Source organism: Pantherophis guttatus, chromosome 2 (genome assembly GCF_059756535.1).
Source record: "Pantherophis guttatus breed Tessera chromosome 2, ASM5975653v1, whole genome shotgun sequence".
In the NCBI taxonomy this organism is placed as follows: domain Eukaryota; kingdom Metazoa; phylum Chordata; class Lepidosauria; order Squamata; family Colubridae; genus Pantherophis; species Pantherophis guttatus.
Genome location: NC_142064.1, coordinates 155,610,542 through 155,634,744, shown reverse-complemented (window position 1 = coordinate 155,634,744; position 24,203 = coordinate 155,610,542). Strand labels below are relative to the sequence as shown.

General features: G+C 39.6%; 1 protein-coding gene across 1 annotated transcript in view; it reads left to right on the top strand.

The window, feature by feature from the left end:
* BAIAP2 (BAR/IMD domain containing adaptor protein 2) overlaps positions 1-23,841 on the top strand; it is a 183,160-nt gene extending 159,319 nt beyond the window's left edge. The window contains exons 11-14 of the mRNA XM_034412786.3: positions 590-658; positions 1,270-1,420; positions 5,004-5,038; positions 20,384-23,841. Of these exons, the coding sequence (XP_034268677.2) occupies positions 590-658; positions 1,270-1,420; positions 5,004-5,038; positions 20,384-20,453 (325 nt within the window). The 3' untranslated portion in view covers positions 20,454-23,841. The remainder of the gene's footprint in view (positions 1-589; positions 659-1,269; positions 1,421-5,003; positions 5,039-20,383) is intronic.
* The last annotated feature ends 362 nt before the right edge of the window (positions 23,842-24,203 follow it).

The window sequence follows — 24,203 nt, the reverse complement described above, 5'->3', positions numbered from 1 at the left end:
AGGAATTGGGTTTATCTAGTCTAGTGAAAAGAAGGACTGAGAATGACATGACAACAATTTTCCAATATTAGAGGGGTTGCCACGAAGAAGAGCGGGTCAAACTATTTTCCAAAGCACCAGAAGGCAAAACAAGAAACAATGGATGGAAACTAATCAAGGAGAGAAGCAACCTAGAACTAAGGAGATATTTCCTAACGAGTAACCAGATGAAACAAATAAAGAACTGGACTTCACTGGGTCTCACTGTGTCCTCTTTAGGCTTAGGGCTGATGAGAGAGTATCTATTGTGCCTTTCTTTCTCTGACACATTCTGTTTTCTGTTTCTGCTGTCAATAGTCCAAACTGAGGTTATACTGTAATGGGAACACAGAGAAGATTGGTTCATTTTGACTGCATAGCTAAGCTTTGAGGCTTATACGTCCTGGAGATTACTACACTGTATTGAGAGAAGTGGCTTATAGGCATCTCTACTTTGGCTACAGAATACTGAAATTCTAATGGCTTAATATTCCTTCTTCAGTATCCCCTTCACTGAATGGGGGGAAAAAACATGGATCTTTTTCTCTTTTTTTTCCTACTTGTGTTATAGGAGAGGCTGGTTTCCTTTCTCCTACACACGTGTGTTGGACAGTGATGGGAGCGATAGATTACACATGAGGTAAGAAAGTGTTTTTTCATGGATGCAGTGCAATCATCTGACATTTGAATAATGTTTATACTCAAACAGACAAGCCCTGTGTTTATTTAGCCAGAAGCGGGATCTGTCCTGCATTGCCCTCTTCTGGCTTATCTTTCATTAGGAATTTTATTAGACTGGCTTCATGTTTCTCAAACTAAGATTTCAGGCTCTGCTGTGAAAATGTACATGGGGCCTCTTTGCGTGGGTGTATACATACTCTGTATGTATTTGTACATACAGAGATACATATATGTGTGTGTACGCATGCATGTATGATCTGGGGCAAGCCAGTGTGAATATATTGGGTGGAAAAAGTCCTACGACAGTGTTTCATGTGGTAAACATAATGAACGCATATGGCCCCGGATGGAAAGGCTTCCAGGCCTTGGTGGTGACAGGAGGAGGATGTTCCCTTAGTGATTCTGAGTAGGTTCCCATAGAGAAAGACATGTGGGAGGAAGAGAATCTGAAGAATCCTAATTTTGTCTGCGTGCAAGGAATGAGGCAAGTCTTAATGGCTTATAAAGTGTACTCTGTTTGCAAAATTCTGCCACAGAGGAGATGCTGACTAAATGTGTTTATGTCTTCAGCCAGGGGAAAAGCAGTAGTACAGGCAACCTATTGGACAAAGACGATATCCCCCCTCCCGACTACAGCATGTCCTCCCGAACTTTCCAAACACCAAATGTCAGCACTTTCAAACAGAGGCCGTACAGCGTGGCGGCGCCAGCATTCCCCCAGGTGAGACACCTTTTCAACTCAGAGGAGAGGGGGCCTAACCATTGTGAGTGAATACACCAATCAGGAGAGACTCTACCAGAGGTAGATTCTAAGGCTCCTTCAGTGGAGAGGGAAGGTGGATTTTCAGAGAACCAGTTCAGATAACCCATTCTGCAGGTGTCAGTGGTACATGTCTTCTACTTTTGGTTGGGTATGGTTTAAATCTTTATTTGTACTAAATTTTTGAAATGGTCGTTGACCATCAAAAAATGGCTTAAATCAAATGGCTGTATGGATTGGTGAGAATGAAATGGGTTTTAGATCATTTAAATATAGCTGCTCTGATTACGAAGAATAAAGGAGGAATTGGCACTGCAACTTTTTCTACAGCTGGTACAATGAAACGAGAGGGTTCTAGCTGAGTATTAATAAAGCGTATTTTAACTGTGATTTGGGTAACAAGCCATAGAAGTCTGGTTCACAGACTACTAAGCCATAAACGTGGTTCAGACCAATGTCTGAGTAAAGCTAGTCCATGTGAACTGTGGTTTGAATGGAACAAACTTCAGATTAGCCCACCGATGGACTACCGGCTCTTGTTTTCAACTAAGCCAACTTGCAATATCCGTCTGAACTCATTATTTTCCCCTGTAGGATAGGGAAGCCTTGTGATGAGATGCTTGATTCTGTGAAATGTTCTTTGGGCAATGAACAACAAGATTTCCAAACCCACCCAACTCCTTATTGTTAGACTTTATAACTATTTGAATTGGTCGGATCCTTGTGGTACTATTTCTTAATAATGCCATTGGTATAACCCTGATAACTCTTTCTGTTGCCTCCCTCTAATTGTTTGGAAAATTCTTCTGCAATGTTGAAAGCTAGGACGGGAAGTGAGTAAGCCGCTTCCTTTGATGTAGCAGTTATTCTGCCTTCTTTGTGCTAAATCTGCAAAGTTATCTTCCACACGCAACCCAACAATCAAATGACATTACTGTTGCCATTATGTTTTGAAGCTGATCACCAGAAGGAAACTTGGGCCAAAAATCAAAGGTGCGGTGTGTACATTGTGGGTAGGTAGGAGGCTGCCTTGCTAAAAGTAGATCTGGTTGCACCATTGCTGAAGTGAACCTTCCTAAAAATTTCTGTTTCGTAACACAGGTATTCGTACAAGCAGGTGAGGCTTATCTTGCCAACAGGTTGCTTGTATTCATTATTTATAGGAGTACCTTATGCCCTACGGTTGTGCAATTAATGAATATTCCCGTGGCCTCTTCCCAGTGTCACCTGCCTCCTACCAGCCTTATTCTAGGTCAACAGCCGTAAGTCCCAAGAACGCAATGTTTCCATTGGGGTTTCAAAAGCCTGTTTTCTGCTTCAAGCATCTTTGTGGCTTACCTAACACGTGTATCCTGGCTCCCCATCTTCCTCATTCGCAAGAAGCCAGTGAGATGAAAGGCTTATTAAAAAACAAATGTAAACAGCTGTCAAAAAAGCAATATAGTATGGGTAGAGGTAAAGAATTAACTGATTGGCAAATTAGTGATGGGTAAGGCAGAAAGACTGGCAGGAAAGGGCAATGTAAATACCCAACTGGTAACATATGGCTGTTCTACCTGTATCTAGCTGCAGAATTCAATGGCTTTTAGGCCAACAATGCTTATTTTTCCCCCATCCCCTCTCCCTTGGACCTTCCATGTGGTGTCTCTAGAGGTTTGAGAAGATTAACACCAGCTAATGGGTGGATGGAGACAAGGAAAATAAGATGAAGGACACAGAAACAGAATACACATTAGTAGGCAAAGAAGGATGGGTGGGTGGGAGGTAAATCACTTTGAATTTAATTTTGTTGGAAAACCACATTAAAATGTTTATCTCCTATCAAGGGTAGCAAACTGAGAAGAATGGTACCAGCCCAAGAATACTTAGCATTAGAATGAAGGCACTATTTTTGGCTGTAAAGAGGTTACACTACCAGAGACTTTCTAAGCATAAGAGTCCATACTTTTCTTGGGGTCTTTAGAATTCAGTATCTTTGTCAGAGTGTGCTGTGAAGAGATAAGTTACAGAATAATAGTGGCTTTGGCTAGAAAGACGTTGGATTTCTTTAATGGCGAGCTTTGATGCTCAAGTCAGGGATTTTCATTCAGAAGCCCCTTTTTCTCTGGCTAGACACATGTCAGAGCCAAGGATCACAGCAAAAGAAGAATGTGACTTATCGTTAATACACACATATACCAATTAAGAGGCTACCATGGTACTTTTTGAATATATTTGAGTATAGTCCTTCCATTTCAACTACAGGCTGCCTGAACAGCTGACATCTGATCTAACGTTTTATATTTTTGTTTAGAATATTTATTCCCGTAATCAGGTGAAAACTGATTACAAGTACTGTAGTTGAGCCAAATATCTTCATAGGTCTGAACAGGAGTAAGGGTATATTAGTTCAGGCTGGCGGAAAATCCCTAGAACTATCCAAGATTATGATTCCTTTTACATCAAGAATCGGGAACTGGCGGCATTTTTGATATTACTTGATCTTCAGTTCCCCAACATTTTCATCACTGGATGATGCTGGCTGTGATAGGAGTTGTAGGTCAGCCATGTTCAAAGACTCACAATTTAGTATGGGTAGTACTCGACTTACAACCATTTATTTAGTGACCATTCAAAGTTACAACGACACTGAAAAAAGTGACTTATGACCAGTTTTCCAAATTACAACCGTTGCAGCTTCCCCATGGTCACATGATCAAAATTTGGCAATTGGCATGGTTTGTGACCGTTGCAATGTCCCGAGGTCATTTGATCATCTTTTGCAACAAGCAAAGTCAATGGGAAAGCCAGATTCGCTTAACAACCACGTTACTAACTTAACAACCACTGTGGCAAGAAAGGTCTTAACATGGGGGCAAAACTCATTTAACAACTGTTTTGCTTAGCAGCAGAAATTTTGGGCTCAGTTGTGGTCATATGTCAAGGACTACCTATACACTGTCATACAACATAGTAGGACTCAAATATGTTTCACTCCATCTACAGTAGCTGTATGATTAGACTTCACCAAAAAAGGGAAAAATAAGCACTTTTATTATTTTTTTTCTTCTCTTCCCTGGATGCATCAGAGAGCAGCAATGAAAGTAGCAGGCTGCATTTCACTGTGCATGGCTGCTTTGACTTCATCTGTTCTACCTCTCTCTGAAGAGAAGATGACATGCAAAAGAGATGGAGGATTCAGCTTTCCTCCATCAGGAACTGAAATGCTATCAAGCTGTATTCACCACAGAGCGTTTTTGCAATGTGCATAGCATTTTTCACAATCCCTTTTTAGCATCCTTGCACTGCATGTCTTTATGTTGGAGACTATTTTTAATCTCGCAGATCTGCCATAAAAGATCACCCTCTGGTGAAATGAACATAATTTTTTTTTTTGTTTTTGGCCAATGTCTTTTGTCGTACTTTTGAGACCAAGTACTTTGACTATGCCTTGGGAGGCTGTTGGGACAAGGCAGATGCATAACTTCCATTGCTATATTTGTGGCAAATGCATTATGGTTCCATAGCTGATATCCCCCCCCCCTTTGGTTTTTTTTTTCTGCAGGGACTGGATGACTATGGGGCAAGACCCTCAAGCAGGTAAGATACTTCATTTTCAAATCCATTATGAATCTACAGAGTTCGTTTCAATATGAGAAGCTAAAGTTTGGGCAAAATTTTAAAAGTGACGTCAAATGCAATTTCTGGTGGTTTCACTGACATGCCCTATATAGCGTCCTGAAAATTATACAGAAGTTGAATTTTTTTTTCTTTTTTTACTCTCCTTAGTCTAGCATGCAGCTCTGCAATTTTTCCCATTAAAGTCCAACCTCTCAGGTCCAATCTTGGCTTAGCTTTCCAGATTGGTCACACAGCCTAACAGAAGCTTGAATGAAAGAAATTCCCAGAGAACCACATGTTTTTAAAGCATGCAGGAACTGTGAGTCCAGGGGCCAAATCCCCTGGGGGTTTTTTTTTGAGCAAGGCATGGCATAATTGCTTGTATTTTCAAATGGATTTGGCTCTGGCTCTTCACAAAAAGGATATAAATTACACTGAGGATCTTCACTTTTATTATTATTATTATTTTCTTGAATTGAAATGTTCTCACACATATATAGCCCACATGATTTTTCCCTTTCAAGCCAGTATTATGCAAAAATACAGAAAATGTTTATGCACCTTGCTCAGACTCATTTGAGTGGGCTGTATAAAAATGCTGCAAATAAATAACAAGGAATATCTCATTATACTTTTCTATCCTTGTGGCATGACTTCTGCTATATCTATACCCCACTTCATACATTCATTCTTTAAACTTCTCATCTCTTTTTTGAAGGTTCTTGCATTCAACCACAACTTCCTTGGTGTTCTTCCTGTTAACCCACTCACTCTTCCTTTGTTTTATAAATTTTATTCATTATTTCAACTCATTTCTTTCCTGCTGGTCACCTTTTTGTAGGTGGTTCACATTTATGTTCATACGTTTTTGATCCTATCTCTTCTTGTTTTTCCAAACTAACTATACTCATTGCATTCGATTGACTTTTATGTTTTTCCTGACATTCCCAACTCTTACTTCCATATAACTAAGTAGGGGAAAGGACATTTTCCTCATCCATTTTCTCATCTTTAATAAACATTCTGCCAAGATGCAGAATTCATCTACTTTTCCTGGTGTGTGTGTGTGTGTTGTTATTTATGAATTAATTGAATTCATTCACTCCATCTTCCATGTCAAACAAAATTACATTGATCTTTGATACATTAATTCTCAGACTTCTATACCTGAGGGGTCCTTGCTGTTCTCTGAGCTTGGTTGTTCCCTTCCAGATGTTTCATTACCTGAACTGGGGAACATCATCAGTGTTAGTGATGATGTTACCCAGACTAGCACTAATGATGATATTACCTAGTTTGGGTAATGAAACGACTGCCAGAAAACAACCAAGCTCAGAGGGTACCAAAGGACCCTTCATTTCAACCATGAACTTCAAATATTTTCCTTTATTTGTACTTGTATGCTTGTGGCATCATATAATGTGTTTCAGTTCACTAGCATATAATTTGGCTCCTTAGCCAACAGCATAGCATCTTCTGCAAATATAGGATGTGCCCACATTTTCAATCAGCACGTCTTCAAATGTCACCATAAGCATCTGTCTTTCTCATTGTCATGAACTGGGCAAAATGGTGCGGTCATAGGGCAACAATTATTGAACCCAGGCACCTCAAATGGGCTAATGTATAGAATGCCAGGATTAGTTACTCCCTTGGGAATGAAATTTGGGAAAGGTGTGGTCACTTCAGTGCAGTTGTGCTGCTGCAAATTTAGCACCACTTCACTGCCACACTCGGCTGCAGTCACATGATCTTCATTTCCAATGCTTCCTGACAGCTTCCCACAAGCCAGTGGAGAGGCCAGCAGGAAAAGTTGCAGGTTGCTCAGTTTAAGTCTCCCCCACACCTACAACCTTCCCAGCCCCTCTTTGTTTGTGCCACTATGACCATCTGCACATCCTTATGCTCCCTTCCTGACTTCTGCTGCATTCCTGTGTGTCTGCCCCAATCCACATGGCACCTCTCGCTCACCTCCATGTTCCCCTCCCAACATGCACCACACCCCTGCACACCCAACCTGTGCACCTCCTGCACAATCCCACATGCCCTCCCTAATCCACACCATTCCTCTTCCACACTCCTGTATTCACTCTCCTACCTGGCAACAGCCACTTACCTGCCTGCTAACCCTGGACTTGCAAGTCCCTGCCAGTTTGCCCACAGACTTTCTCCCTGGAAAGCTTCCCACAAGCAAAGCAAATGAGGAAGCTGGCAGGAATTCTAGGAGGAAGGGAGGGAGGGAGGGAAGAAAGATAAAAGAAATCATTCTTGGTTTTTTGCCCACCTATAGTTATTCTGTTTCTCTATTTAGGTAAGGAAATATCTCTGAAACAATGACTCAATGGGTGACAGAATGTCTAGTTACTTATATATTTATTCATAAATACATTAAACAACTAACACAGCATGCATCCACGACTTACTCCCTACTAAATGTTGAACCATTCATTAATTATTTTATTTACACTACTGGAGGCTCCTTTTCACACACTTCCAAAACAATTTTGATTCCCGTCAAAATTGCTTTGCATTTTCTCCATTACATTTTTTCCTTGCTCTCTTCTTTGTAATCATCCTTTTTTTTCCTCTTTACATTGTATGATATCAGTTTCTCTACGTTTTTTTGCAGCAGTCATTTTTGTTTGCATTTTTTTCTCATGTCCAGACCTCTTGCACATCATCATTCCATAAAGTATCCTTTTTCATTCTTCCTGTTAGTCAGCCTTAAAAGGAAGATGAGCTTTATTGAATGCCACTGTGTTAATTACCGCAGAGTTTCCCCTGCTGTGTGCAGTGACAGGAAAATATGACTATTCTTTATGTTGCATTGCAACTCATGCAGGGCCATAGGCATTCTCAACAGACATGGTTGGTGGATTGAATTAACTGAAGGTGCACCACACAACATGTCTCCGTTTTCTGCAGTGCATTCATGAGTCATTTGTTCACTGGGACACAACTTGAGTTTTAAATGCAATATTCCCAGTTAAACAGAGTATGGGTTTTTTTTGAAGCAGGAATGAATAGTAGATTCCACATTTGGCTCTTCTTGCATCTCTAGTTACATATTTGTTAGACTACACTTTTTTTTCCTGTGGCCTTCAAACTGAGACACGGTGATGGAAATGCCCCTTATAAAACCAGGAATGAATGCAGAATCCACATCCAAGCAATTAGATGTCACAGAGCAGCAACCTAATCTTCTTTTCCTTTTGTTTTCTGAGTATGGCAACCACTTCTAATGTAGTGGTTCTGCTACTAAGAGAAGCTGCCCTTTCTGAGCGGCAATGAAGCTGCAAATTGTCTACTCATTGCTCCCTGCCCACCCTCTCTCTACCCTTGCTCCCTAATTCCAGTATCAATGAATTGCAGCTTACTTACTTGGTGCTACTCCATCTATTCTTGGTTATTATCTCTCTGTCTCTCTCTCTTTCTGGTGAAGTGAGTTTGGGCCGAATTGTGTGCTTTTTCTTTCTGTTCCACAGCGGCAGTGGCACGTTGGTATCTACAGTGTGAGAGAAGGAATCTTGACTAGAAATGGCAGCTGCTGCTTGGAAGACTTCCTTGTTTTGCTTCTCTGTCCCCTTCATTTCCTTCTTTCTACTGAGATGCACATTTTCCTTCCTGCCTGTCCTCTTTTCAAAGCAACAGTGCCAGCTCCTCCTCTCATCCCTGGGACCCTGAGGACCACTCTTTGAGGAACTCTAGGAGCTGCTCCTTCCCCATCCCCTGGTATTTGCAACCACCCATTTTGAAGCAGAAAAACATCCAAATAAGGAATGTTAGTTTTCACAGTCACTATTGGATGCAATTGAGATAAACTAGATAAAGAGGCTGCATCTCTCCCGCCCCCCACCTCTCTTTCTTTTATAAATTATTTTACTTTTCTTATTGCATTCTTTCTTTTCAGAGAGGTTAATGCAAGGTGCACATTTATAACAAAATAAGTGCAAGATTCCCAACCTCTTTTTTTTTTTTTAAACCAACAATCTGGAAACAAAATATGCATGGCATATGGTGTACGTACTGTTACTTCAACTATCCTTTTTTGCAACTTTCATCACAAAATCAGTTCTCTGTGTCAAAAGAAAAGGGGCATTGGGCTGCTCGGGTATTACTGTGTTGGTTTTGGCAAGTATTGGACTGTTAAACTGAGCACCAACCCAGTCTCCATTTTGTAAAGTATTTTGTTTTATATATATGACAGACACAAGCATATTATATTATTATTCTATTCTATTATGATATATATTTTGTAGGAAGGTATTTGTTACCTCACAGTTATGCTGAAAAGAGCAGTGGAGTAAAAGGGAGGGGAAAGGCCTCTTCTATTGTATTATGCAGATTGCCAGATCAATCCAAAGACTTTCTCTTTATAAAACTGGAGGGGTTTTTTTGTCTTCTTGGTAGAGAGGGAGGGCCAAACTGCCTATGTTTTGAAGTTCCAGTTCTGAACATGGAAATTCTTTTTTTCTTTTTGCTGAAATTTCAGCCACGTTCCTTTACTTAAAAAAAAAAAAGCCTTCAGTCTTCTTTATGTGTCTTAACTAATTTCAGGGGCAAACAAAGTAGGATTGAAACTAATGGCTACTGACTGGGACTGCAAATTCCAGGAGGTCAGACACATGAGCTATGCTAAAGACTGAAGGCTTTCAGCTTTGAGTTACAACAGGGTTTCCCAACCTTGGAAACTTTATGACGTGTGGACTTCAACTCCCAGAATTCTCCAGCCAGCAGCAGCTGGGGAATTTTGGGAGTTGAAGTCCACACGTCATAAAGTTTCCAAGGTTGGGAAACCATGGGTTACAGTTTACAGTGTGAAGCTGTATTCCTGTTATGACCCAAGGGTGACTGCAGGATATGATCCAAAAAAGTCAAGATGGTGACCCACAATGGTGCAATCAAAACTCCACCTGTGTTTTATATAACGCACATTTAAAAAGAGGCCAAGCTTTGACTATACTGTCTTAACTACCATATTGACTTTTTTTTTAACCACACTTGCCGATGCCCTTGTGTGATGCCAATGTGAGTTAAGTAAAAAACAGTCAAAATATTTGATCTGTATTGGAAGCAGCTGGCAATATTATCTTGACTAATTGTATATACGAAAGTTCTATCTCTACATATATAACAAAGCTTTTGTTTTATATAATAGACTTGGGGCATATGTAGTAAGATCCTCATTGTCATAGCTTTGCTCAAACAACGTTTACATCAAGGATAGTCTGTAGAATACAGACAAAAAAAACAAAGCAGAAAATGCACAAGTACTGTGTGAACACTGTAAAAGTGCTGGTGGGGAGGGGAATTGTGTTCTTCTTTTCTTTTTTCTTTTTTTTTTTTAAAAAAAGCTAAGAAACAAAAACAAAAAAAATACCCAACAAAAACAAAATCAAGCTGAAAAGAAATGTGCCCTGTACTATGATATTTGAATAAAAGTTTTACTTCCTCCATTGAGTTGGGCTTGGGTAATTTTCTTCAAATTTTTTAAAGGTCTATTTATTTAGCTGACTTTATCCTTGGCAGGTTATACACTCACACTTAGATTGTTTAGAGTCATGGTGGCGCAGTGTTTAGAATGCCGTATTGCAAGCTAACTCTGCCCACAGTCTGGAGTTTGATCCTGACAGGGCTCAAGGTTGACTCAGCCTTCCATCCTTCTGAGGTCAGTAAAATGAGGACCCAGTCTGTTGGGGGCAATATGCTGACTCTATAAACCACTTAGAAAGGGCTATAAAGCACTATGAAGTGGTATATAAGTCTAAGTGCTATGAGGTGAAGAAGTTTCTTGGATGAGAAGCGAAACGTCTTCAAAGAAAAAACCGAAAGTCCAGTTGCCTCTTGAAAAAAAGCATCTTTGGGTCTAAGTGCTATTGTTATTGCTGGCGTATTTGTAATACAAAAGGCTCTTGGCCCAATCCCCATTATCTCAACTACCCTTTAATGCTCAGTCATCTCTTCATCACGGTGAGAATGCAAGTTACTGTAATTCCGGTTCTACATATTAAAAAGCAAGTCTGAAAAAGAGACTTGCTCAAACCCAGGACAGGAATCTATAAGGTTAACCAGTTGTTCCTGTTCTAATTCTAATCACCAACATCTGGTGGAAGACTCTTTCCAACAAACCCCTTTGGTCAAGAGCTTAGGTATGAAGCTTGTCAGAGTGTTTACCAAAAATCGGATCACTAGAACCTGAGAGTTTGTTACAGGAGAACCTAGGCCACAGCTAATAATTGTAGTTAAAGGTAAAAGTTGTTAAAGATAAAAAAAATTAAACAGTTCTGTTTATAGTTCTCCTAAGCTTTTGGACTGCAACTTCAACAATATCCAGCCTTCAGTCATTCTGACTCTATAATGTAGAGTTTGAAAACTGAGATATTTGGAGGTCAGCAGAGTGGGAAAGTGCAAGAATTATAGCAGAGCACCTTGGGGATTTCTAAAGATACAATATGTTCAGCTGTATCTATGTTAACTCAAAATAATATTGGGACAATCTAGCCTTTTATTTTCTTCCCCACTATGTTGCTGTCCATGTGGTAATCAAAAATAATCCCACCGCAGCCTGGTTTCACTTTGTGGAGGCTACATCCAGTTTTCCTCAGGTAGTTAATATGCACGGTTAACCCTAACCCTAACATCATTCCAAACATTTTTTAAAAATTCAAAGTATAGGCAGCCCTCAACTTACAATAAATAGCTCATTTAGTGACTGAACAGCACTGAAAAAAGTGACTTATGATTGTTTTTCCCCACTTATGACCGTTGCCCATGGTCATATGATCAGAATTCAGACATTTGGCATCTGACTCATATTTATGATGGTTGCAGTGTCCCTGGGTCATGTTATCACCTTTTGTGACCTTCTGACAAATAAAATCGATGGGGAAGCCAGTTAACCATGTTACTCTCTTAACAATTGTGGTGATTTACAGCTGTGGCAAGGAAGGTCGTAAAATGGGGCAAAATTCACTTAACAAACGTCTCCATTAGGAACAGAAATTTTGGTCATAGGTCAAGGGCTACCTGTAACCTGGAAAGTTACAAAGACCCAGGAAAAAGGTGGCTGCTTTTTGAAAGAATATATCTGAAAAGTTTACATTTGTGGGGAAGTGTGTTAAGTGAAATATCTTCTCTAGCAGGAAGCCAGGCCATAGTCATCTCTTTTTAAACCTGAGGCAATTGAGAAGAAAACAATTTCCTCCTTCTCTTTAATTCTCTTGCCATTGACTTTGGGGGCAAAGAATTAAATTTGCCAAAGGTGAAAAAAGTGAACTCTCTTTCCTCTTGAGTCCGAACTAACCAATTTTGTTGTATACATGATGTACAATGACAATAAAGTCTATACTATACTAGCTGACATCTAATCAAGAAACATCTCTCCACTGGATGTTTTGTTTTTAAGGGGCCTGATCAGTGAAGGCTCCACCTTAACCTACCCTTGTCCCCTCTCCATTAGAATGGATTTATACGTGTTTGCCACATACTGGTCTACAAACAGCCTCTCTATTTTTCCATTACAGCCCGGATGTTGAAGTGGCCAGGTTTTGAGATGTATCCCTGACTGTGTATACAGTAGTTGTAAGTTTACCGTCTTTTATTCCACGTGCCCACTGCTCTCCCTCTGCCCCACACTTCACTCCTAAGAATGCTCTGGACTGACTTTTTAAATGCTGGTGCATATGGAACCACAGATGGAGATGGAGGGCATGGAAAACTTAGCCTGGTTGAACAGTTGCAGACAGTCTATTGAAGGGTTCCATTCTCTGCAGATAACTGGTCAGTTCAGAGCATGGCTCAATTTGCTTACAGCACCATGGGTGTTGGGATTTCATCACCTTTCTTTGGCTAATGGAAATGGTTCCTTTTGATCCTCTGATCTTGGGAGTAAATCTCTCTTTGCAATCCACACTTATATTCACCAACCTTAAAATCCTCCTTTCCTTGGTTCTTCTTTTTTCCCCCCCAACCTTTTCTTTTGGCTACATTGCTCCTGGGTTTGAATTTATACTGAGCTTTTAAAATCTGGGCACTGGGGTTTCTGGTTTCCAGCGAGCATTTTGAAGCTTTTGCGTAATTACTGCAATATTGTTGGGCAAATACACCAGGTTTGGGCTCCTTGGTTTTCTTTCTCTTCCGAGTGGTTCTGTTTGATTTCATGTCTTTTACGCCAGGACTTTGTCCTAGACCTAGGACAATACAGCTGCAGCTGCGGGTGTCTGATTGTGAGAAAAGAGACCTTGTACCTGCAGATTGCCCATTGCCACCTTTGTCAGGGATGGGAATGTAAACTTGGAATTATCAAATGGCTTTTGTGTGTGTTTGTGTGTGTGCCCACATAAAAGCTCCCATTGTATGTGAAGGAATGCAGGAGAGTGCCAACAAGGTAATGAGCCAATTTTTCTTCTAAACTGTTTATGTTTCCAGTCATATATTTTTTTGCCTCATTATTCTTAGGAACAAGTCAGTGTGAGACAAAATAATAAAATAAAATAAAATAAAATAAAATAATAAAATAAAATAAAATAAAATAAAATAAAATAAAATAAAATAAAATAAAATAAAATAATAAAATAATAAAATAATAAAATAATAAAATAATAAAATAATAAAATAATAAAATAAAATATAAAATATAAAATAAAATAAATAAAATAAAATAAAATAAAATATGCTTTATTTTTAAAAGATGGTCCTTCATCCCTCTGCAATTTTAGCCTTGCATGGAGGTCACGCTGGCAAACAGCTACTTTTATGCAAGCCCTAGGACAAATGGAAGGAAACGCAGGTTAGGACTAAAGGGTTGTGGGAATAAAGTAGATATGGCTCTCCCTCCCCCATCTTGGCTTCCATCTCTGCTCAGCAGCAATACACTTGTTTTTTTAAAAAAATCCTGTCAGGCTCTCACATTTCTCCTCCCTTCCCATTTGCTATTACAAAAATAGTTAACTATTCCTTGGTGAGTCACAGTGTGAACAATTTTCAATACTTTCTCTCTTTGTTCCCTTTCAGCTTCAATAATCTATTTTAGCATCCCTTGTGGGGAGAAGGGGGTCACCTTAAGTTCCTGCATTAATTAAGTAGGAAATATTAATTCCCTGTGCTTTAAAAATAGAATAATTAAATTTGCTGCTGTGAACTGAGCAGCCCTTTTTAAAGAGCTGTACCGGTTGCAAATGTGTCCAAAAGAGCAATGATGCTGTACTTCAGGAGTCCCCAACCCCTACTCCATGGACCGGCACCAGTCTTTGGCATGGCAGAAACCAGGCCACACAAACAAGTGAAGCCCCATCTATGAGATGAAGGCAGCACACAAAACTAGTCTCTCCAGTCCCTGGAAAAACCTCCCTCCACGGAACCAGTCCCTGGTGCCCAAAAGGCTGGGAAGGGGGGTGCCTCTCTACTTATATCTGCACAGCAAGCCCAACTTCTCTTTCTCTCTCACTAAAGAGATGTTGGGCTACTGCTTCTGCAGATCACCTGGGAAGACCCTTATCTTTTTCTTGTAAATAATACTTAAGTAGTTTACAATATCTTCTTCTAGTATTTTTTTAAAAATTTCCCAGTATACAATGGGAAGGTCTCCTGATAGTTTCCTATCCAAATATTAACCTGAGTTGATGATACTTAGCCTCTTTGGAGACCAGCCAAGGCTGGGTAACTGCAGCCAACCTGAATTGGAACGGCATGCAATAAGTTTAGGAATAGCATAAAATGCTTACAGATCCCTCCAGATTACAGCACACGTCGATTTATCAGCTGTGGCCTCTTTAAAAGAAGTCATGTGAATGATTGTGTGCATACTCCACGTCTATTTGTTCATATCTTGCAGTTAATATTTAGCCATTGCATTGATGCGTAGAAACATTACATTACATTGCAAAGCAAACCGGGGACCAGTTACTGTGTGATTAGCAAACATTCTCAAAATAACACTTTCTTTTCCTACAAGCATAAGAGGAAATACTTTCTCTTGTCAGTTATCCAGCAGTTCCTAGTTTCTAGAGCTTTTTCCCACAGGTACTTGATTCTGCCGAATGAAAACACTTATTTGGAAATGCTGTCTAGTTTTGTGCAAAGAAAGTACCATTTTGGTCAAATAAATACTTCCAACTGAATCTAAGTTGAACCCAGATCTTAATACAATATTATAAAGTCTTCCTTCAGGCAATGGCTTTCCATGGTTGTTTTATTAATAGATTACTGATCTGGGCATGATTGATGTTCTTCTATGACCATTATTTAATCAATTGATTTACACGCCAGCATTTTTTTTTTCATGAGCATCTGGAGAAGGAGGGAAAAGTGGTACCACCTATCTTGGGATGCCCTAAGGCAAACTCCATCCCTTTGGTACTTGCATTGCAGAAGTTGTCTCATGACATCACAAGATGTGATTAGCATTTTGGCATCATACGGCCCTAGCCAGATGCCAAAATGATAAAGAGGACCCTCTGCTTTTTATTCTAGCAAATAGTGTTAAATGTTAAAAGGAAAATATAACCAATTTCAAACATAAATTAACATAATATAAACCTGTATTAAAATTGATGCTAAGCTCAATTAACAAATCAAAAAACTGATGAACGAAATGTATTTTCTAAGTTTTCTAAACCCAGAGGTAATGTGGGAAAAATGGAGCTCCCAATGAAGCATATTTGGTAACCTGGGAGCAACACAGCAGGTCATGGGCCTCTGAGAGCAGCCAAAATTAGAATTGAATCCCTGCTTCTTTTTTTGGCTCTGGGCTCCATTTTCCTTCATTGAGATAAATTTTTATGGGATATAAACTGGTTTTTTTTTTCTTTTTACATTATCTTTTCATCAGCCAAGAACTACAGGAAACACAGCAGTTAATGGATATGAAGATGTCATCGGAATAAATAGTGGTTTTTTTTCCCTGCATCATGTGTGGAGAGGAGATTTAAGGAATTGTTTTTCCCCTTTTGGTTTCCTACTCAAACCTGGTGGGAAAATCAATTGCTCCTAAATTTGGCAATGTGGTTTTGTGAACTGCAGAGGCACAGAAAAGGGATTTGAGGACTTGCATGTGGATTACAGAATACCCAGCCTTGCTTTAGATGCAACAGTGCTAAGCACACTGCGGGCTGCTTCCATTGTATCGCTATCTTAGGCATACACTGGAAGGCAGTGAAGAAGACTACCGTCTTTCATAAATAAAGGGCCTCCTTACACTCTTGCACAGGGATTTTTTAAAGGATATCGTGGTTTTCTTAGAATTTCTGCTGATAAGAGTCAAACCGTAAAGATGCCACCAGCCAATTTCTCCTGTAATTTAGCTTAGACTTGAACATTTCTCCATTCCACCCAACTCCTTCCCCCATCATAGAGAGTATATTATTGAGACACCACTGGTAGTCAGTCACGTTGAGTTTGAAATTGAAGATCACTGTATGAGACGCTTCATTTTTAAGTTCCCTTTAGCACCTGATAAAGGTCAGTTCTTGTGAGAATTTGATGCTTAATCTCCGTACGTCAATTAAACCTAGGAGGAAGCCAGGTCATTTAATTGTTTTCTGTTTCTCTGTTGATGGTTTAGAACAAACAGGCCCAGACTTGGATCATCGTGTACCGGGTGACTTTCCGAACCCAGAAAAGAGCACATATATGGGCTGAATTTTCTCTTTATCTCATGGAATCATGCTTTATGAAAACTTACAAAAAATGTAGGCTGCTTCTTTAGACAGTCTTGGCAAAAGGAAGATGCCATCAGCAGGCTTGCATTCAGAAGAAATATATGAAATGTTTAGGCCAGAAATAGATAGTGGGTTTTTTTTCCCTTTATCAGATAGGCACGTTGAAATTCAAGGGCACACTTAAAGGACTACCATCAGGTGAATGATCTGTTGTGGTGGGTGTGACAAACTGGGAAAGTTCTTGCTTCTTGCTGGATGCGCTATATTACCCTAGTTTACATTTTATGTTGGTCTTTAGAGACATTCTTGGAAATTAGAGATATTATCTTCTTTGCCATCTTCCTATTTAATTTTTAAAATTAAAGTTAAGTCAGGGAGTATGGGTAGGTACCCTGTGCGTACAATTGATTTAAACAAAGATAATGCACTACTGGTTTTAAAATCCCCAATAGCATTAGACAAAGCAATACCCCCTGGCCTTCCAATAAGAAATTGCTCATTTCATGCACCAAGCATCAGTTGCCAGGAATGGGGAAACTAGAGTTTCCAGATGTTTCTGAACTATATCTCCCAGGATCCCAGTTTATTAGCCATGTGGGCAGGAGCTGCTACGAATTGTAATTCAGCTCCTCACCCTGACTATATAGTTGCTACTCTAAGCATCCATTTGCATTCTACATTATGAATCCCCTGAGCTTCTCTTTCCTCTGCAAATAATTGTGGGCCACCTGTTTTCTTTGAACACACAAGCTTCTTTCTGTTGGCTTCAGGTTGATCTTGCTGGGTGGAAAATGCCTTTTGCCTATTTTTATGGCAAACATCCATCCTGCATCTACATGGGATTAAGCCTAATTCAACTCAGTGGAACTTTTTTTAAAGTGGACACATACAGGACTGCACAGACATTTTTTTCTTGTCACGAATATATAAGACCAAAGAAAATCTGACATTCTGTAGACCCCACAAAACAGAACACAATTTAAAGAAAATCAAATGAAACAATGCTACCACCAAAATAAAATACTTTGATTGTTTTAGGAACATTCCACTCATGCTGTACATCAGGGGCATGAAACTTGTGGCGTCACAGCGTCGTCACGTGACGTATTGTGACTCATGGGCTGCAAGTTTGACAGCCCTGCTGTACATGTAGCTTCTAGCTTTCAAAAACAGGGGTACTGTATATATCTTGCCTTGGTGAATGATTCTGAAGAGGGTCCATCTAATGTCTCCAGAAACAGTCTTTAAATCCCTATCACTGAGTTGGCAAATATGGACTGAATGGAATCCATTAAAAAAAAAATCCCTCCTTTTTTTTAGGTGGTTTATGCAGTATTCCCACTGCTCGTGTCTTTAGAGAAGAAAATCTATGTGGCCCAAAAGAGCAGAAATTACAAAGAGGCAAATTGCTTGTGTGTATAGTGCATTGGCTATCCCTTGGACAAGCTGTGTCTCTTAAAGAGAAAGTAGGCTGCTTGTTATTTTAAGAGAGAAGACTGTAGGATCTGAAATCTGTTCTCTTTGGCCAAAGGCCAATAAGTCTGGACTGTCTTCAAACACAATTTCTCTGCAGCTGAGCCACACTCTGCAAATTGTTGCTTCTTGGGGAACAGCTGATGCAACGCCCCCTCCAGCCACTCTGAGCCAGGAAAGATCAGAAATGGAATCTGTAATTGGCTGGAAGTGTCTCCCCCACATCACTCTGTAACCTCAGCCTGGTTCTAGATTTGTCCATGGTGGAACAGCCTGCCTGCCCTGAGAGTAAAGTAGACTCACAACAGTTACTTCTTAAGAAAGATTGGGAGAGCAGCAGCTTGCCCTGAATAGATGCCAGATGTTCTGGAGGAAGCAATGCTTTCTTTGTATGTGGGAACAATACATACATATATGTATATATATATATCTCAATAACAGGTGACATTTTGCTGGGGTGGTGGGGAGAAGAATAATCTGGTAATAGTTTGATTGCTCAGGAGACCTGGAAATAAATTACAGGTTCCTCCTCCTTTACATGAAGGTTGACCAATTGATAGAAGACCTAGAATTCTAATTGGGAGGTGAAATTCTACTATCATATGGCTTGAATTTATGGAAGAACAAGCTGGAGCTGCAACAGAATGTGGCTTTCTGGAATAATTTTATGATTGTTCACTCCCCCCCCCCCCCAAGACTCACTGGCTTGAGATGGGTGGCTATGCTTGATTGATTGAAAAAGTAAGTAAATAAATTCCTGACTGCAGTCAACCAGCTAAGACTTCTTTCCAGATGAGCCATTCCATTCCTCCTTTCTTCTGCCAGTCAGCCATTATTCCTATCCACTGAGTGTATTCAGTCCTCATGAAGATATGTGGAAATGGAGTTCCAGGATTTTCCTGTTGCTATTGGACATGGAGTGCTTCCACAAATGTCAGAATCCTCTCCACCTTTCCGAAATGTCTCTTCTGGTCATGGGTGATGCTACTTTGGTTGCATATTTATCCACACTCCTCAGTAATTATCAGAAGAACAGTAGATGAATTTTTCTTACATTGCCCAACTTAAAATAGAAGAGCACTTTTCTTTTTTGAGAAAGGAAGCCATTAAAATAAGATTGACATGATTGAACATGCAATATGTTGATCAGAAGAATCTTTAGTATCAGCCTATGTCTTGAAGGTACGCACGCTACGTTCTTTAGCTGTTTTTGTATTTTTGTTCCAAACTTCATGGGCTGTAAGCTGTTTGTGTTTCCTGGATCTGGGGCATGTTGCCACTGGCATGAACATTTCTTCCAAGAGTCTTAGTAGATGATCATCTAACTAGTTGTAATCTACAGGCAAGCAGATTTTTATAGTCCAGAACCGATAAAAGTACCCTGTGACTCTCCTACTCTCCAAGAATGTGGAGCATGACAAGGTGATACCCAAATTCTCCGTGAAGAAATTCATACTGATTAGAGCCACAGTGGAGATCGTGTGATGAGAGCAACAGTGAATGAGGTATGGTCAGGAAACAAAGACAAAAGTCGACCTTCCCCTAAAGGAGAGTTACACTGTCTTCCTGCCAAGATAACTTTTCTGAGAAAGCAGCTTACTTTCTTTGTTTCAATAAGAGGAGGGAATTTTTTGATGTCATGCCCATGGCAACTGTGGCCTACGTTCCAATCCCATCACTTGACCTGAAGCCAACGCCTCCCAGTGCGTTTGGCTACAATGCATATTGCTCTAACTTGTTTGGGCTAATGGTGGTTGTAGTCCAACATATTTGTGGGTGAGTGATCAGGGAAGGGTGAAGTGGACAACATCTATTTACAGCTGTGTGTGTGTGTGTGTGTTGCTTTCTGCATGACACAAAGCAGTGTCTATTCATCCGTCCATGTCCTGGATAGTCTTCCATGCATTTAAGCTTGGCTGGAGAAAGGAAACATTGAGATAGTTTGTCACTGAAACTTGGCATTTAGGCTAAAGACATTTTCCAGGCAAAGCCATTGTTTAAAGATTCATAGTGATGCTTGTTTTGTGAAGACATGATGTTTCTTTGGCTGTGGTGGGGACTATGTTTGTAGTTATCTTTGTTTGGTGTTTGCGTCATCCCTGCATTCCACTTCGTTTTGTTGTCCTTGTCAATACAGACCGCTTGTGTCCTGAAACAGTTCTGGCTAAAACTATGCCTTGCTTTCTCTCTACAGGAATCCTTTTGCCAACGTCCAGCTCAAACCAACGGTGACAAATGATCGTTCAGCTCCTCTCATCAGCTGATCCAGAAATGTTGGGTTACGGCGGGTACCTTGCACCTTTTGATTTCACCTTTCACCTGTGTTGTATTTCTGTGAGGTCCTTGTACAGTTTACATGTCTTTCCCTCCAACTCTGTTTTTGGTAGTTAAATGGCATTTAAATGGCATGCTGGTGTGCTTTTTCCTTTTGCTCATTAGAAATAGAAGAGAAACTTGACCCTTGGAGAACGATGAGTTTTGAAAGGGATGCTACGCTGCTATTTTGGGTGGAGACCTAGATAGACCAGAAAGCAGGCCCTGCCTTCTTTGCTTTTGCAGCTATATGCAACGTTCATAAATGTTTTTAAGAATAGCCACGGAGATAGATGAACCTTGCAGTTTTGCAGTGTCCTATGTTTGTCAGTTAAAACTTCTCCTGGAAATCCCTTTTCATCTTTTATCAAAACCTATGGATTTGAACAGGACTTCAGAATTGTCAAGGGAAACCTTGGGGCTACCTAAGGCCATCAGATGAAATGCACGACCCAGGTCCTGCTCACTCAACACTTGGAACTGACACGGACTTGAATCTTCCGAAGCGTTTCCTGGTAGCTCCCTCCTTACCTTGCATTGGACTTTTGCTGGATAAAAGTAAAAGTTTTACTGAATCAATGTTTAGAAGAGCTGGGCTCCTCAAAGCAATTGTCTCAATTTGTCACTTTAATTTTTATTAATGGTCTTTTCTCTCCTAATGATCCTACATCTATCCTGCTTGTCTGTGATGATCCTTAAGCAGCAAGGCCCATTGATGGATAAGTTATTGTGCATACCTTTTCCAGCATATTAGGATGGTTGGGGAATGTTATGCAGGAAAGGAATATTTTCTGTGTGCAACTAGCACCATCTGTTGCTTGATCATTTGTTTTATTTCTCTGTAGCTTTAAATAGACCAAGGAGGGACCATTAAAAAGCTAGTTTAGTCCTACAATGCCCAAACTCCCCTTGCTGTGTCTTCTTACTGACACATCTTGACTGGTGCAGGTGTGTCTTCTGCTGCCAAAATAAGTTAGTTTAGACAGCTTGACCTCTGCCTTGGTATTGGGTCCATGCTGTTTGAAAGGTCCTTTGTTCTGTGACTAAGCCAATACTGTATTCCTGGTTTGTTTTTGGTTTGTTTTTGTTTGTTTTTTTAAGTTGCACTTGCCTTCTAAAGTAGATGTTAATTCAGTCACAAATAAGCTTTTTTTCTTACATTCTGTCCTATTGGCTCTCAAAGTCTGGTAAGATGTAACAAAGACCATTCAGCTCGCTCCTTGTATTTATGTAACCCAAGATTAGTGATTAGTTCTAGGAAACAATAGTTATCAAAATGGAACTGGACTTACCCACTATTTGGAGTGCTCTTACTGTTTGAATTCCAGTTATAGCGCCAGAGTCTGGTGATAATGAGCAATACAAACCCAATTCCTAAAATACATTTGACTTCAAATATGAAGTGATAAGAGGCAAATTAGCAGTCAATTTTTAAGAGCTGTGTTCAGTTTCTATGCCATTTACCCATTCTTCCTTTTAAATTCTTATTGAACAAACCCTAATGAATTATACTGGATGCAAACTTCTGCCTTATTCTACATAATAGTAGCCCCCAGCTGACTGTACAAAATCTATATAGAGCTGCTGCTTTTTCTTCCCAGAAAGAAATAATAATAATGGTATTTTTTTCCTCTAAAAGTGGCAAAGCTTTTGGTGTGAACTTTGGCCAAATATTAAACAGCCTCCCTCATCTGATCCTTTGTACAACCTGAAGTCATTTGCAGCTGCTTTGTTTCTTTCCAGTGGCTTTAAAAAGCAGTCACAGCTGCCTTGAATATAAATTTACCAATCTTATCATTAAAATCATTCAAGTTCAAATGTGATCATAGTTTCTGTGCTCTCTGTTCTCAATTTCTGAAAAAACATCGACTGGTTTCTGTGATACACTTAGCCCAGACTTGTATTGTCTGGCTTAATGTGTTGAGTGAACCCAATCATTGTGGTTTATTCAATAAATCAAAGCTAAACTGTGGCTTAGCATGCTATGTAGATCCTGTTTAAGTCTCCTATGCAAACTTGGAGACTTTCTGTTAGTGAGCATTTCCATCACGAGTTGTACATTTCCCTGTGGCTTATGATGCACAGATATAAATATCTCAAAATCTATATTTTTATATAAAGAAATTTAGCTAAAAATCAATTACAGAAAATCTCTAACTCTGATAGTTCATATAAGGCCACAGTCCTAAGGAAAATTATTTAAAAGATGAAGCTCACTGGCCTTGTTTTTGATCACATGTGCTACAATTGCCTTTTTTTATTATTCCATCTTTCTTCTGTTACAGTTCTTTCTTGAAAATCATTTTTCCAGTTGTTGAATCATTTACTTTATGGTCTCTGTTCACATAAATATAATGAAGATTCTCAGCCACACTGTACTGCTTTGAAAAATTGCTGTTTGTATGTGTTGTGTATGCATTTTTAAAAAGTCAAACTTTGCCAAATTATTTTTTTCTTTAAGGAGGAAGATTGATTTTTAGCTCCTTTCTTTGCTCCTCTCTCAGACCAATTCCTTTCTTACGTAATATTTTCAGCAGTGCACCCTTTGCTCTAGAATTATTTAGATCTGTGTTTCTCAACCTGGCAAATTGAAATCCACACATCTTAAAAGTTACTAAGGCTGAGAAACTAGATGATTCAAGGCAAATAGGAACTCTAGCTCGCCAAATGGAGCTGAGGGGTGGCAGGGCTGTCAGCTCCTAGACTGAATGAAAGACAAAAGATACAAAGATTTCCAAACAAACATTGGCTCTTGCAAGATGAACTATCCAGTAGAATCAGAAAGTAGAATGGGCTAGCTGAGGCTCAGATTACCTCAGTTTGTTTTTTTAGGTGCCCAGTCTATGAAAATGGGACGGTTTGTGGGAACATCTTACGTAGGAGATGCCAGAAAATGGAGCTTAATATTGCCTTTCTTCTTTCATTCAAAGGTAGGATGAAGACTTGCAATAGCAAATGAGGGAGAGGGTCCATCTGCAAATGTTTTTCGAGGGAAGGTTGATCGTAGTAACTTTTAAAATTCATGATTTTTGATACCCTTCTCTCCATCCTAATTGGTATATCTTCCTATTTGAACTATTTAAATATTTTTTCTTAAACAGGTCCAAATGGGAAATTGTTACTGTACTATATGTAAGAGTTGGCAAAGCACTAACATAGCTGAGGATGCATCTGAGCAATTCAACCAAATTATGTGGCTGAGAGTTTTGGAAATTGTAATCCTAGTGCTTGAGGGAAGCAGCAGGTTGGGAAAGCTGCTTTAGATATGTTACTTGATCACTTTATGCTCTTCAAAAGTCTCTTTTGTTAGGACTTGAAGATTAAAAGAGGTTCTCCTGGTGGTCTTATGGTGTGTTTGTGCTGCCTATACATTTCTTGGTTAACTAATTTTCCCAGATGAACAATGTTATAAGACCCTCTTACCTTCATGTTGATCATGTGAAATTAAGATTTGAAACAATCCATGCCTAACTCTTAATTTCTAATGCAGTGTGATAAGGGTATGGTGTACATCTTCCATTAAAATTGGAATTGGGGTTGGGTGGCTTATCAATTCAAATGAAATAAAAAAAAAATTAAGTGGAGCAAGTTGGTATATGTGGTGGATCTTGGGAATAAGCAGACATAATTTATAGTCACAGCCACAACCTATTCCATGATATGGAAATGTATCCTGTGACTTACCAATGTTTGTGCCACAA